Source organism: Vicugna pacos, chromosome 23 (genome assembly GCF_048564905.1).
Source record: "Vicugna pacos chromosome 23, VicPac4, whole genome shotgun sequence".
Lineage (NCBI taxonomy): Eukaryota > Metazoa > Chordata > Mammalia > Artiodactyla > Camelidae > Vicugna > Vicugna pacos.
In genome coordinates this window covers 14,552,657-14,568,310 of record NC_133009.1, presented here as the reverse complement: position 1 = coordinate 14,568,310, position 15,654 = coordinate 14,552,657, and the positions used below count along the sequence as shown (strand labels likewise).

At 44.8% G+C, this 15,654-nt stretch overlaps 1 protein-coding gene across 2 annotated transcripts in view; it reads left to right on the top strand.

Moving 5' to 3' along the window:
* PTPN14 (protein tyrosine phosphatase non-receptor type 14) overlaps positions 1-15,654 on the top strand; it is a 155,265-nt gene that overhangs the window by 137,452 nt on the left and 2,159 nt on the right. For both annotated transcript variants that reach the window (XM_006198771.4, XM_015234766.3), the window contains exons 14-18: positions 1,934-2,077; positions 3,252-3,470; positions 6,759-6,887; positions 8,287-8,521; positions 11,897-12,060. In XM_006198771.4, the coding sequence (XP_006198833.1) occupies positions 1,934-2,077; positions 3,252-3,470; positions 6,759-6,887; positions 8,287-8,521; positions 11,897-12,060 (891 nt within the window). The remainder of the gene's footprint in view (positions 1-1,933; positions 2,078-3,251; positions 3,471-6,758; positions 6,888-8,286; positions 8,522-11,896; positions 12,061-15,654) is intronic.

Sequence of the window (15,654 nt, the reverse complement as noted above, 5' to 3'; positions counted from 1 at the left end):
AAGTGAGGAGGAGCTAAGAGAAACAGTTTATCATTGGGGTTTCTGTTTTCACTAGGGAAATAGTTACCCTTTCCTGAGAAGGGCGAGTTAGTTCCTCTTTGCTTCGGGCCCCGCAGGAGGGTCACCTTACGGTGCAGGTGGGAAGGAAGCAGGACTGTTGGGAGGAACTCAAGACTTTTTTTTAAAATTATTTTCTGAAAACTCTGCAGAGGACAGAAACAGATTCTCAACTAAAGGAGAGAGCATGGGTAGAGGAACTCTCCCTCCTAACAGCAATCTAATACACAGGCAAACAAGCAAGCAAATGAAACCCCCCATATTTAAATCTAAAACTACCAAGTTCTGCCTGGGGTTGACAAACCAGGGCCATTCTTCTTCTTGTGCATGGAGGTACTGGGGATCGAACCCAGGACCTCATCATGCATGCTTGCATGTGCTCTACCACTGAGCTGTACCCCAGCCCCCAGGGCCATTCTTGCGTATGACACCTTTTAGCTGAAAGTTGATCATTATTTTTCTCACTTTCGCACAGTTAATCCTCCTCTGAGATACTCCTTTTGTTTGTCTGAGGGGTTGGCCCTGTCACAGGACGAAGCATCTTACTGACAGCATCGCTCACAAAGGCCAGGGCTCCATTCTGACCGCAGGTGGCACTGAGTGCGTGACGGCAGGCAGGGAGGGGTACAGTGCCGTCCCCTGCACCCACAACTAGAGTAATCCACTCTGCCGTCTACCAGCACCACGCCTCCACCAAGACACTTCTCTGGGGAGTACATTTTTATATGACAGACTAAGAAAAAAAAACCCAAAAACTAAAGGTTTAAAAAGAAACCAGAGGTAAGATGACTCCTTCATCTGCAGCAACCAGAGGAGCCTGCAAGCTGGTTTCACTTCCATCTGGATCAAAATCTTACAAACTCTGTAAAACCCACCTGTTTGCATGCTTTATGAAGTCCGTTCTTCTAAGACCAAAGTGTTTGGGGGAAGTGCTCTTACTGGCCTGCCTGAAGTGGAGACTGCTCCCATCTCCATCAGTTTAGAGGGCAAGAGGGGGAATAGACCAAACCACCAGGGCCCCGACGGATCGGTGTCAGAGTGTGCAGGTGAGGACAGAGAGCAATCAGAATGCCACCAACAGGGGTCAGGCGTTAACATCCAAACCTTCCCCTCATGGTCTGCTCGGCCCCCAGACCCGTATTCCCCCACAGCTTGGGCACACCCAGTGATGCCCCACCAGACTCCCTGGGAGCTGTGGTGTCCGTGCCTTTGGGTCTTCTGGATGAATCATAAAGGGTGACTTACTCCTGGTGGGGCTTCTCAGGTGGCCCCGGGCTTGGGTATCAGTGAGTTTGCTAAAGCACATCACCTCATTCTGGGGCTGATGTCCCAGGGGCCAAAGATTCCACACAGGATTGACACCCCAGTCTTAGCCCCTCTCAATGGAAACTTAGGAAGGTTTTCCTCCATTTATGTGTGTATCTAACCTCTAAAGAATGCAGCAAACAGTTTTAATAAGGTTTTTACCATTTAATCTGCATAAAAGGTCTATCATTGTGATTGGTATGATTATTCATGAAACTCTGTCTTTTCCTTGTTCTGTCTTCTTTCGAGCCCTTACCTTCCCAAAGTTTCTTGCTGGGACACTGTTTCTTTGGGTGCCCTGTGGCAGCGTGTATGTGTATAGCGTCTTTGCTTCTGTTTGTTTGTTTGTTCATTTGTTCCTCCATTTTTAAATAAAAGCTCAGGAGTCCCGGAGAAGCCGGCTTTCTCAGGCACAGTGGGAATAATGGGAAAGCTGTGTTTGAATTTGCCCTGCTAATGGTGATTGTCTGCATTCCTTGGCTGGGGAGTTACAGATTTGGGGAGATTAAAACACATTCCAACATTCTCCTGGTATTACAAACAACGAGAACATGCCTTTTCTTGCCACAAGAATCTAGAGAAGCAGAAGATGGCAGGCCTGGAGGCGCAGAAGAGGCCACTGATGTTGGCAGCATTGAATGGACTCTCGGTTGCTCGGGGCCCGGGGCGCGAAGAGAGTCGCGTTGATGCCACCCGAGTTCCCGTGGACGAGAGGGTAAGCACTGGGCTTGTCAAACATGTGACTCCTTCTCTGTGGTCTTAGGATTCCAACGCTCCCTCCTCGCCCAGACATGCCAGCATGAAGGTTTGTTTGATGAATTCATTCTGCAGTTTGAAGATTAGCAAGACCTGGTCTGTGTTGTATGAAATCAGTCCTTTCCAAAATCTCATGTTTCTTTGTCAGGTTGGTGCAGGGATGCCCACCTACTGACCCCAGCCCCTAACAGGCTGTGTGGCCTTGGTCAAGTCACTCAGTGTCTCTGGGCCTGTTTTGTCTTTTTCCTTTCTTTTTTTTTTTCCTGTTTTTTTTTTCCCCATAAAATGAAAAAGTTAAGCAATTGCTATAGCTTTTAATTTCTATGATTTTTGTGAACAACTACCCTTTATTAGGGAGTGATTATTTTATTTATAGAATTCCTTTAATATGCTGACCCCTTGTTTGGCTATAAAATATGGCTGATTTTTATAATTGTTAGGGTAATGCATGGTGAGAACTTCGGTTTTGAAAAGCAAAGAGAGGTTGCATGGTTGTGTTTTAGAGATGAAGAAAGGTGTTCCTTTAGTTTCTGAAATTACTGTAACATTAAACGGCTATGTAAATCAATTTAAGGGCCAATAAGATTAGGGTTTTAGTTTCTGTCAGTATATACGAAGTATTAGAATGCTCTTAGAGCGAGAAGGGTCTTTAGAGGGATCATTTAATCCCATTAATACCATGTTAGCATAATTAGTAGTTTGGCCATGGGAAAAGTAAAAGGGGAGGTGTCTAAGCCTCAGAACTGGAGAACTGTGGACCAGTATCGTCTTAAAATTTGGCTTAGTGAAAACAGCTATGTAAGTGGAGAAAAGGATGTTTGGATAATTAACAATCTCCTTATCACCCTAACTTTAAACCGAGGTGTTAATAACAAAAGTACTGATTTTGAATTTCAACCCCTTGCCTGGTCTTACAGATCTGTTCTGCTTAGGGTCTGAGTGAGGAGGAAATTTTATTGGACGAGAGAAACGAGCCACATGGTGAAATAATGACCAAATAATCAAGCATTAATTGTACATCTTTGAAACTACTTATGAACACTCTCCTCGCAACTGTTTTAAGAAACCTCGTGGTTTTATTGGCGTGTTGGGATAAGACAGTTCAGAGAACTGAAGATCCATTTCTGTTGCAGTTCAGAACCCTGAAAAAGAAGCTCGAAGAAGGAATGGTGTTCACAGAATACGAGCAAATTCCAAAGAAAAAGGCAAATGGCATTTTCAGCACAGCGGCTCTGCCAGAAAATGCTGAGCGCAGCCGAATCCGCGAGGTTGTCCCCTATGAGGAGAACCGTGTAGAGCTAATACCGACCAAAGAAAATAACACCGGCTACATTAACGCCTCCCACATCAAGGTGAGAATGGGGGGTGTGTCGGGAAGGTTGCTTGAAGATTGCTGGGTTGACGGTAAAAAATTCAGGGAGGGAAAAACATATGGGCTGCCACTGTGCATCTTGGCTTGTCCCCAAACCCCAAGGGAGTATTTTTGAACTCCTGTGCTTTTCTTAGTCAATGGGAAGGCTGTGCCCATCCCTGCAGAGAAGGAAGCCCAGCGGCCCCAGGGGAAAACCTCAGGTCAGCTATTTCCGAAGCTTGCTCATTACAGAGGATTTAACTTTTTCTCTGTCAGTTGTAGCTCTCCCTCAGACTCACAGGAAAGGCTGAGGATTGTCCCTTTCAGTTTGTAACTCGCAGATGATGGAGACGTTGGAAGTCACAGACATGGCATTTCTGTTACTGGAGTTCTTTTAATGTTCGAGACCAACAGAAATTTATCGTTTCTCCCTCGTAATCCTAATGGTTATTCATTTTATATATGCATAAGTCCCAAATTTGCATGCTGTTTAGAAGAGTGGGCTAATTTAGACAAACCATTAAGGTGTAGTTGATTATGAATCTTGCACGATTTGCCATATTATTCAAGGTATTAGGGTCATTAAATCTTTGTTACTATTTCAAGTACTCCAAACCTTCATTAGCTCAGTATTTCATAGACTAGGACATTAGGGCTGTACACCAGAAACTGACACATTGTAACTGACTATACTTCAATTAAAAAAAATTAGCCTAGCTGTACTTCAGTTAGAATTTAGAATTATGGATACATGTGCGCATGCAGTTAAGTGTTTCCTAAATAGCCTGCCTTCCTCGGGGTCCCTAATAAAAGAACGTATTTGTTTAGAGTGTCACCGTTGCTCTGACCCCTGAAGTAGGGAATTTACTCCTGTACTAGTGTGAAAGCAGCTGTTACAGGATGCTTTTCACAGTACAGCATTCACATTAGTAGTCTGTTATGATCAGTAATCTTAGAAACCTGTCCCTGGTCTTGTCCAGGGTTACTTCCTTTCTTGGATTTTTCAGCTGTAGCTGAATTACAGGAAGGTTCCTTTGAGCCTCCTAAGTGTAGCCAGATATCTGGCCCAAGTGTCAGCTGTAACAGTTTTGATACAGAATATGCAAAGTGTACCATAGTTGGGTGTAGTAATTTTGTTCACAGAGCATAGATAACCATATCTATATTTTTTAAATGTCAGAAAGTCCAGTCAAAAGAAATATGATGGTGCAACTATCAGAGATCATAATGCACATTTTACTCTTATTTTTGAGAGTGAGAACTAACACAATAAAAACTGAGCCCCAGGAAAACTCTGAAGGAAACTGATGGTGGTGAGTTTCCTGGGCTTAATTTAGATTAGGAAACAATGACCAAAATAATGTACTCAACAAAGATACAGATCACACAGCTGCTTCTTGCTAGAGTGTCTGCAAAAATCTTCCATAACTGTAATATACTATCTTCTTTTGGCCAAATCACCTCCTCCATTTTCCATCTGCTCTCTGGAAAAAGCTGTCACTCTGTGCCCACTGGGTGCTGTTAACAGAAGCATTCCCTTCCTCCGTATACTCCGAGGGCCACATTTCGTCTTGTGGATCCAGGTTAGACATGAGTGCATTTAACAGACCCAAAGAGCTTGCAAGAACTTGTCCTTGTATTTTCGGAGTAGAGTTGTATGTCTGGCCAATGTTTTCTCCCTGGGTTCCGAGCAGCCGTTAACACAGAACAGAGATTTATCTGCTCCAGAGGTGAAATCACATCTGTGAAAGCTACCTCAGTAGCATTGTTTGTTGTGTTTTTAGTGCAGTTTTTAATACCCCCCCTGTCAATACTTGGAATATGCTGAAAGGCCCCAGGCAGCAGCATTCTCTGGAAGTATTTATGGTTCCTATATGTTGGGTGCCAGAGAGGCTAATGTTTAAAATCACAATTCCACAGATAAGCCAAACTCCCCGCCAGCCAGCAAATATATGAATGTTATCTCCCACCAGTACTTGGAAAATGGGTTTTGCCTGCCAGCTTTGACCTAAACATGTCTTGTGTAACAAGACAATAACTGACATTGTTTCTGTTTGAATCAAGTTGGTATATAGTTTCATAAAATAAATGAGGGAAAACGTTTCAAACAATGATCACTTCATTGCTCCTAGAACTATCCAGAGATCTGCACCGGGGAGCATATAAGGGGGCCTGACTTTGCAATACCGAGACCCAGGCCTGGAGGGAAGCCCAGGAGGAACCCCTCCAAAGCCACCATCTCATCCTGACAGCATGACCTTCCACCCTTGGGGCACCGCTTCTTATGTATCAGTCTCTGCTGCTGCCATTTACAGCTGCAGAATTATCCTCCCAAGATCACCCTGGGCTGCATGGGGTAATCATTTCGTTCTCCAAAATCATCTCATGACTCCAAAGTTCCACTGGATGCTGTGGTACGCGGGGAAGGTCACGATGAAACACCACCTACTGGTGGCTGATGTGCATCCACAGCGCCTCTGCCGTGCGTGGCGCTGCAGCGTGGCAGGCACAACAGAGGTTTACGACACACGGCTTATCAGGACGGTGGTGGAAAGACATTGCTCCTGAGGGGGTGTTATTCCGCGGCAGACTTTTCTATTATTTAAACGGACTCCATGGAGTACTGTTTCTCAAACTGTGGATCACAATATGGCAGTGGGGTGTGGAATCAATGTAGCAGTCAGGACCAGTCTTTTTGTTTTTCATGAAGGGAAGCCTGCTTTTTTGTTGTTGCTGTTGGTTGGTTGGTTGTTAACGGAGGTACTGGGGATTGAACCCATGTAATGCTAAGCACGTGCTCTACCACTAAGCTATACCCTCCCATGCCCCCAGGGCCAGTTTTGTTTTGTTTTGAATGGAACAGACTTGAAAAGAGGAAAGAATGGCATTTATCAGTACATTGCACATTGGAAGCATAACTTATTTCTGTAACAAATTGTTAGGTTATACACTCGTACATTCATGTAATATTGTGTGTGTGGATATATATATGTGTGGATATATAATGTATATATATGTTTTTAATATGCATTGGTTTGTTCCTAATTACTGTGGGTTGCAGATCAGAAATGATCAGGTGCATTTTAAGAAGCCTGAATGGCAAAAAGTGTTTTCCTGTGAGAATGTGTCACTAGCCATCCATGGTCTCGGGGTGTTGTGAGGTAGCACTAGCACATTTGGCCTAAAAAATATCATCCAAGTTTGTCAGGTGGATCCAAAGACCCATGGTCTGCAAGTAACTCTGTCCCAGCTTTGGGGTATATTCAACGATGCTTTCCTTGATTTCTAGGTGGTGGTTGGCGGGGCAGAATGGCACTACATAGCCACTCAGGGGCCCCTGCCGCACACATGCCATGACTTCTGGCAGATGGTGTGGGAGCAGGGAGCGAACGTGATCGCCATGGTCACTGCGGAGGAGGTAAGAGGAATGGAATGGCCATCCTGCCCTCTGTTCTCGGGGGAGGCGGGGCCAGAAGATGGGCTTTGTGTCCGCGACTTTGCTGCCCCACCCTCCTTCCTGCAGCGTCGCATCTCCGCAAGTCCTTTTCTCTTGGACAAGCATCTCTTATCTCTCCTTGCTTCCACATAGGTTTGTTTTGTTTTCCAAAGATAACTTATAGTTGTGTCCCCTTTTCATCAGCTGTTAACTCTTTTCCTTGGGTTACCATGAACTAAAATCAAACAAACACACAGACAAACAAGAACCAAACTTCAGTTCGGCCAGCTCACTTTTGTGTGCCAAACCCAGCAGTGGTCTCTCCACTGGAGTCTGAGAACTCTGGGCCGCTCCGGGTAAATCGGCGCATATTCCCAGCCCCGGGCATGGCCAGCTCACGTGCAGTCATGCTTATCAGCTGAAAAGAGACCGGAAGCTATTTTTCCTGGACAGATCTTTGGGGAGAAGAAAAAAAACTTTTTCTTCCTTTGCCAAGTCAAACATAGTTTTGCTCTTGTAACTAGAGATGTCTACGTGGTGTTACAGAAATGGGCATATGCCCCCAGTCCTAGATGGAGCGGTTTGCTTGGAGCTTGCTGTCTTGGGGGGAAGAAATTTTGTTTCTTCTCTTGTCACAGTCTCCTTTCTCTTTTTTTAACCACTTCCTTTTGTTCCTTTGATTAAAGTTTAACTTATGTTTTGAAGTCATTTAAGGGACAGGCTTCATCTGTTTGTTTGTTTACATAACTATGGTGTTGCATACCCCTTTCCTAACAATTTTAAAAGGGTGGGAAACAAAACTGAAAAAAAAAGTTATATTCCCTTTATTGACTGTTCTGAGCAGCTGCTTTTGAGAACAGCCCGTTAGAAGGTAGTGGTGGATGTCTCTTTAAAGCCAGTTGTACGTTTCTAGGCTGACCTGTTTGACCTTTCCACAAAGAGTAAATGCTCCTCAAAATCTCTAGACGAGTTTTATCACCTTATGGAATTGCATCTTTGGAAAGTATTCATTCAGCTTAATGCAGTGTACCATCATATGTGCTGACCTTAGAGGCATAGTGCTAACCACACCAGGCATGATCTTTGTCCCCAGGGGGCTTACATCCTAGTGGGATTTTTGTAAAGAGTGAACAAATCAAGTAAGTTCAGATAGTGGTTAAGTGCTGTGGGAAAAAATGAAACCAGGTAATGGGATGGAGAGTGACTGGGGAGCTACTTTAGACTTGGTGCAGCATCTCCTCTCTGGTAGACGCTGTGCGATGCTCCTGAGTCAGTGACTTAGAAGCCATTCGCATTTTCCTCTGTCCTCAGATTTTAAGATTAAGAGGATAAGAGCTTCCCCTGACTCATTTCCTATTTCACCTCTGTGTGTGTGATTCAGGAAGGCGGACGAACCAAGAGCCACCGATACTGGCCCAAGCTGGGTTCCAAGCACAGCTCAGCCACCTATGGCAAGTTCAAGGTCACCACAAAGTTCCGAACAGATTCCGGTTGCTATGCAACCACAGGCTTGAAGGTCAAGCACCTTTTGTCCGGGCAGGAAAGGACGGTGTGGCATTTGCAATATACTGACTGGCCAGATCACGGCTGTCCAGAGGATGTCCAAGGATTTCTGTGTAAGTTTCTTCTTCCCGTTCAGGGTTTTACCAACAGTATCGGTGGTCTTATCAGGTGGTGAAATGGAAAGAGAGGATACTTTCTCTTAAGTGATAAAATTATTAATTATAACACTGACGTATGTAATTCTTCATATAGTATGTGTAGAACAGAGGAGACTAATACATGTCCTTTATCGTAGTCTCTTTACCTTTTATGCAAATAAGCTACAACTCTGGTAAATGAATTGGTTCTACCTTCATTTAAACCTTTAGCTACTCAATAAATAATTATTCTGATAAATGCTACTTATCTGAACCTTGAAAACATGCTAAATAAAATAAACCAGAAACAAAAGGACAAATATGATAGGATTCTACTTACATGAGTTACCCAGATTAGGCAACTTCATAGAGATAAAAAGTATCACAGAGGGCGCCAGGGGCTAGGAGGAAAGGGAATAGGAAGTTATTATTTGATGGATACAAAGTTTCTGTTTGGGACCATGAAAAAGTTCTCGAGGCGGATAGTGGTGATTGCACAACACTATGAATATACTTAATGTCGCTGTGTACTTAATGTACACTTAACGTAACATGCATTTAAAATAATTAGAATGGTCAGTCTTACGTTATGTGTATTTTACCACAATAAAAAAAATTAGCAAAAAAGTTAAAATTAAAAAAAAACTTTAAAAATTTCTCATGGAGGTTCATATCTCAGAAGCCCTGTATCCCCTACAGCAGTAAGTCCCAATCAGTAGCTTCTCATACCTATGATTAAAGACACTAAGAATCACTGAAATCAACTTGTAGTATTTGAAACTACATTTTTGGATTCACTAATTTTTTTCTCAAGATACGGTTATCTTACATAAAAATTCACCCAGATTGTACTTAGTACTTTACTTGAACAAAGGCCAAAAACTGGGTGTGTGCCCACCATGTACCAGGCACCGAGTCAGGCTCTTAAAATGCAGGCAGAGATGAAACAGTCGTCATTTCAAAGGCATCTGAGGTCTCATGAGGAAGGCAGGTCCAGCAGATCTGATGCTGTCATCTACCTTCCACTGCAGCGCTCCCTTCCTTTTCACAGACTTGCCTAAATGACCAGCACTTGTGGGAAACCCCATTCCTTCCTTGCACAGCTACGAAGGAGGCCCAAGGGTTCCCTGCAGATTTATGATACCTGCTGTGTTGCTGACTCTCCAGCAGGGGTGGGGCAGAACACCTATGACCACCATGCAGGGAGGATGTTGGAGAAAGTCAAAACCTTGATTTTATTTTTATATTCATTTAGAATAGGAGGGATGGGGGGAGGACAGAGAGAATAGGTTTTCAGATACATGAAAGTACCATTTTGCAAGTTCCAACGGAAAGATTTTTGATGCGGACTTATTCATCAATGTGGGTATTCCATTTCCCATTAAAGTGATGATGGTACTTGGAAGAGTTGGACACCGAAAGTAAAAAAGATGATTGGAATCAGATCTAGAATGGGTTAGTGGTTTGCCTGAGGTCAGTTACCTGTAGCTCAAAATATGAATTAAGGAGCACCGTGACCTCTGCAGAACCTTCTTTCCTTGTAACAGTGTTCTTTTTATTCCTTTCTGGCAATCTTTTGCTAATTGCTTTATTACAAGCAAGACTCAGAAAATGGAAACAATGAAAGTAGATCCATTTGATGATTGGCTAACAGCTCTGATAAAAGACTGCATTATAAGATGGTTAAAATTATAATCAAATCTTTAAAATCAAAACCAGTTTGAGGAAGGCCACTCTGAGTTACTGAAAAATATTGAGCATATTTTTAAACAGTATACATTTATTACGTTTCCAGAAAACTCAGGACAAGTGTGCTGAGCAGGGTCTTAAGGTTGTTGGCTCTTGACATTTTAAAGAATTTTAAAAGATTTTTGCCTGTGTTTAAATTAGATTACCTGGAGACAGAGGACCTGGGTCAAACTGTCTTCCAGCCTCCACAAGTCTTCACTAAGTTACAGCTTAAGGAACTTGACTGATATGATTGCTGGAGAAAGCATACATTTAAATCCAATTTCTCTGTGTCTTAGGAAATTCCATTTGATGGTGGCATCTGCTTTATTGATCAGTGTTCCTTTTACTTTGTTAAATTTAGCACCAAAAACCCTTGTCTCTTATATGTGAACATTGCCTGTTGTCAGAGAATGTCACTTAATATCTTTTCCCCTTTGGGAAGAAATTGTGAAGGGAATTCCCTGCTCAGTATTTAGCTCGTGTTGGTACCAACAGCAATCACTTTATCTTCAATAGTCATCTCACACTGTTCACCTCTTTTGTTTTGTTCTACCTCATTTTACATTATTGGTGGTGGTAGTAAGTATTTATTTGTATGAACTGCTTCAGATTACTAAGTAAATAAGGTTTTAAATGAAAATAGGGGTTCTTATTCATTGTGTGTAAACAGGTGCTTTTCAGGGACTGGAGTGGTTCGAATGCAGTCTTTTCTCTACAGCAGTTTGAGCTTTGCTTCTCATTCTGCTTCATGCTGCTGCATTGGGATGAGATTTTCTGAGTATCAAGAACCTTCAAATCTGCTTCTCCCCTGAACCAGCTACTATAAAATCTCAAGTATTAATTGACTTTTTCTGTTTCTTGGGCTATTTGAGGATTATATTTATATACGTTTCCTTTTTTTCACAATCACAGGGGGGAAAGTCTTTGAAGTGTATAGTGAGCTATTTTTCATTTGTGCCCAATTGGAGTAGTGAACGGTCAGGTCTAGGCAGATATTGGAAGGGATGGGGGAGGGGGGACGACCCTTCCAGCCCACACACGTATTGCCTCCAAGAAGTAGGGGTGAGGGGGCTACCTTGAGCTCCTCACATAAGCAGGCGGGATCCGAGCTGAAAGCCAGGCCCCCAAAGCCTATTTTAAAATCGAACAGTGAAGTCAAGCCTCAGTTGACATTCACTCATTCACTGCGGGGCAGGAAGAAAGGGCAGGTGGATGCTCTTCCCCCCAGAAATTGGCTCTGACAGGCGGGCGTTTCAAGGGGACCTAGCTGCTGTTCCGATCCCAGTCTGTTAATAGTAGGAATTGCTGTAAGTAATGTCGAGAATCATCTGCTTGGGGGACTCTGGGATTTGCAGAGGGGAAAACAGAATTGAATTTTTAAAAAAGAACTATTTAATTTAAAGAACAAATTCTCCCATGGACTAATTGACTCCCAGCTGGTCCTTTCTGGATCCAGGACTATACAGTGGGTACCAGCCAAATAATTAGTGTCTTGTAAGGACTGTAAATTATTGTCACGTATAAAAAAAAAAATTCACTGTCAGTTTTTTTTTTTCCCCTCTCACTTATATGCAAAGCCATGTAGGACTTCGGTGACAAGATTTGTATTCTGTCTTGCAGCCTACTTGGAGGAGATCCAGTCGGTCCGTCGCCATACCAACAGCATGCTGGAAGGCACCCACAGCCGGCACCCTCCCATCGTGGTCCACTGCAGTGCCGGGGTGGGGAGGACCGGCGTGGTCATCCTCTCCGAGCTGATGATCTACTGCCTGGAGCATAACGAAGTGAGTCATTCTGGGCTTCTGAATACTCCACCTTGGGGGCCAGTCTACACCGTGGCCAAACCTTCACCTGTGTCCACTTCCAGGGCTTAATTTCCTCTCTCCTGACAAGGGTTTTCCAGACCCATGATTCCTAGTTGGACTCTGATATTTACAGTCTTCTTATCTTTAGCCTTTCACTGCTCTGGGTGGAGACCCAGATAACAGAGAAGCAGTATTGAAAAATGCGTGAAAGGAAACGTTTAGAAAATCTGATCTTAGCCGGCACCGACGTCCAGAAGTCTGCAGTGTTTTGTGGACAGTCTGGTTTTATTGTGGGTAGTTTCCCACAGTGGGTTATTTGGTTGTGTATAGTTTATATGCGTCTTGCATTTCTGGGATGTGTTTGGACCTAACTCCTATGGGAAAGCGTGTCTACTTTAAAAATGTTTTCATTCTTCAAAGGGAGGTTTCGTTGAGAGGGGGCTGTCGGCTCTTGTCTCGACTGGCAGTGGTGTGGTGGAGCCAGGCAGGGTGGATAATCTCTGGGCACATACGAGGCCCGCCGTTCCCGGGGCAGGACGCCCAGCTTCGCCCCTGTAGACACGGGCTACAGCGAGTTTGCACCCCCACGGGCCTGGTGTTCCCTTCCTGCTGTGGGTCAGGGGGTTACACTCCAGGGCCTTTGAGTCTGTGGCGATGAGACAAACAGCAAGCAGAGGCTAACAAAGAATTCTTCTGCCTTCTATTCCCATGGGCCTTAGGGGTTCCAAACGGTGTTCACTTTTTGTTTTTTTTCCTTAGTTGGGTTCTTCAGCTAAGCACAACTAACAGCACGTGTCCAGCTCCCCTGCTTTATAGATGAGGGTACAGTTAGTGACTTGTCCAGTGCCAGGCGGCCGAGGTCTGCAGTGAGGTCTTCTACCTTCTGGCCCTGAAGTATTTCCTCTCTTCATCCTGCCTCCACACACCGAGCGTCATTTGGTTTGTGTTCTGTTTCCGAATGGTCCAGCCTGGAGAACCAAAGGAAATTTCTGAAGTGGCTCGAGAGTTTTTGTTTGTTTGTTTGTTTGTTTTTTCCATAGTTTTAAAATCAGGGAAATAGTATAATGTACGTTCTGTGAAGGAATTCACATAGCAATGTACGTATTTACTCAGCAGCATCAGTGGTTTGAAAATCAGATTAAACATTGTATTGAAATTTTAGGGGAAGAATGAATGCCAAGTTGAAAAATGTTCAAAGGATTTTTAGGTTCCTTGCCTACAGAGTTAATTGTGGAGACTTTCGGCCTGTACCTGTCCCAGTGTTGGCGCCGCTGCCGAGCAGGAGAGGGGTTACATCAGATGTGGCCTGTGGTTCACACAAACCAACCACTGTCCTGTCCGGGAGCAAAATGCCCAACGTGGTATCAGCTGAGACTACATAACAGAAATCGCATCATCTATGAGTTTTTATCCTTTTGTCCCACGTGAGGTTTCTTGTTTGCTTCCCTGTCACTATGAGAAGTCTCTAGAAGTTTCTAGTAGAGTGAATAGCTTGCCACTGGGTCCCAGAGTCCACTCAGTGCTGGGAGGATGGACTGAGATGAAGTGGAAGCAGGGGACACATGGCTCAAGTGTATCCAAGCTCCCCTGGCGGCACCAGTGCGTCCCAGGGGAGGAAGAAGGGCCCCGTTACCCCCTCCCCACTTTCCTCCCCCTTGTACCACTTTGCACCCCAAAACCCCCGTCTTCTCTGCATTCCCCGTGCACTTCCTCTGCTCCCCCTTCCTCCTCTTCAACTTGAGAAGCTATTCTGTCTGTCTCATCTGACATGAAGGACTCTCTGTTCTGAGCTCTTTGGAGACCCATCCAAGGCTGAGCTTCCGTAGTGTGATGACATGAAGGCTCATTGATCACTAGATGCTCTTGGGCCGGGAGAACCCAACACCACCTGTCAGAGCCAGCCTGGTGCGGAGCGAGGGGTTTGGCCGTCAGGGCCTCACACAGACCTGGTGGAGGGCTTGGGGTGGGGCGTGGGGATAAAGTTCTCCATGGTGTGTCCAGACATAGCAGATGTCCTCGATGCTCAGTTGCATGCCAGAACATTCTCTATGGGAACGAGGTCAGTTCAAAAAGGACTCCTGTCCCCACTGATACTCGGAGATAGCAAGATGATTTGTGCTTCCACTCCCTCCCCCAGCACAAACACAGCCGACCTCATCTGTCCCGTCTCCCGTGACTGCTGCTGGAAGATGGTTAGAGAGAAAAAAGTTCTCTACTTGTTGGGCTTTCGGCCTGGCTAGTCAAATCCAAACCCTTATTTTAACAGAAGAGTGGAACCATGTTTGTTTGTTTTTTAAACCAAAGATTTTGCTAAAATATGATATTGGGTGTCCCATTTTCCTCTTGTTTCAACTTTCCTGTCTTCTTTCCATGGCTTCTGGATTTAGGATACGTTATGTTTTAGTCTGTAATCCACAGAGTGTTAATTTGGTCAGTGAAATGCCTTTTCTTTTTCCTGGAGCAAAGATGCTTACCGTGAAGGAGGAGCTGGAGGGGCCTCTCCCGGCTGCCCTCAGAAACTTCTTTGTGGCCTGTCGCTTTGGGTCACTGACTGTTAGCTGTGACATTTTAACGCCTGTGTATTTTTTTCAGAGAGCACGATTTCATGGCTTGTGATACTCCCTCGGCCGCCTGTGCCAGATCAGCTAAATTACAAGAGGTCAGGTCCTCACTAGCCAAGGAGCAAGAAGTCTTGCTCTCGCCGCTTGGCTGAGGTAGTTATCCCCCCATCACAGAGCAGAGGGGAGAAGACGTCTTCTAAGCAGGACTGAGCAAGTGCCAGCTGCCTCCTTGTTCCTTGGGCTAGGGACACTGGGCAGCAGAGCCCGTGGGGGTGAATCTTCAAGGCACCTGGGCCTCTTTCATTGAGGACTAGGGCAACCTCCTTTGTCTTGTCTCCAGTCTGCCCATGGCAGCTGACGTGCTGTCCTTGGGGCTGAGTCTCACAGGCTGTTGAGAGGGTGGTGACCGTGATGGTGGTGGTGGTGGAGGGGGGTGGCAGAGATGGTGGTGATGATGACAAGAATGAAAATATTATAACAGCTACAGCTAACCCGTGTTTAGTGTTTACCATGTGCAGCACAGCTCCGGTAGCCGGCACAGTGACCTAATGAGGGAGGTCCCGGTAACACCTTTATCCACTGAAGAGAAACTGAGGCACAGGTAGATGAGCTCTTAGCTGTCGTGTGCCTCTCTTGTCAAAGCCTTTGATGGGTATGAGGTAGGAACAGCCTCATGCTATCCTTGTATCTTCAGTGCGTGACACCGAGTGATGCTCACCTTATCTGTTAACCGAGCTCACCATCAGGTGCTCTGTGTTGCGTATCGTGGGATCTCGGCCACTCGGAAGCACACTTAGGCAAAGAGCCACTAGTGAACATCAGAAGCGTATGGTCTGGGCTCTGTATTTTGACTAACAGGTTGAGGATTCACATGCCTTTTTCTTTTTTTTATGACCAAGGACTTGTCCCTTTTAAATCTGTGGTATGTGTTTTGGAGAAGATCAGCTAAAGAGGATGGCACGTGTGGTACTGGAGCTATGTCGAGTTTGGAACTAGCCGAAACGACTTTTGA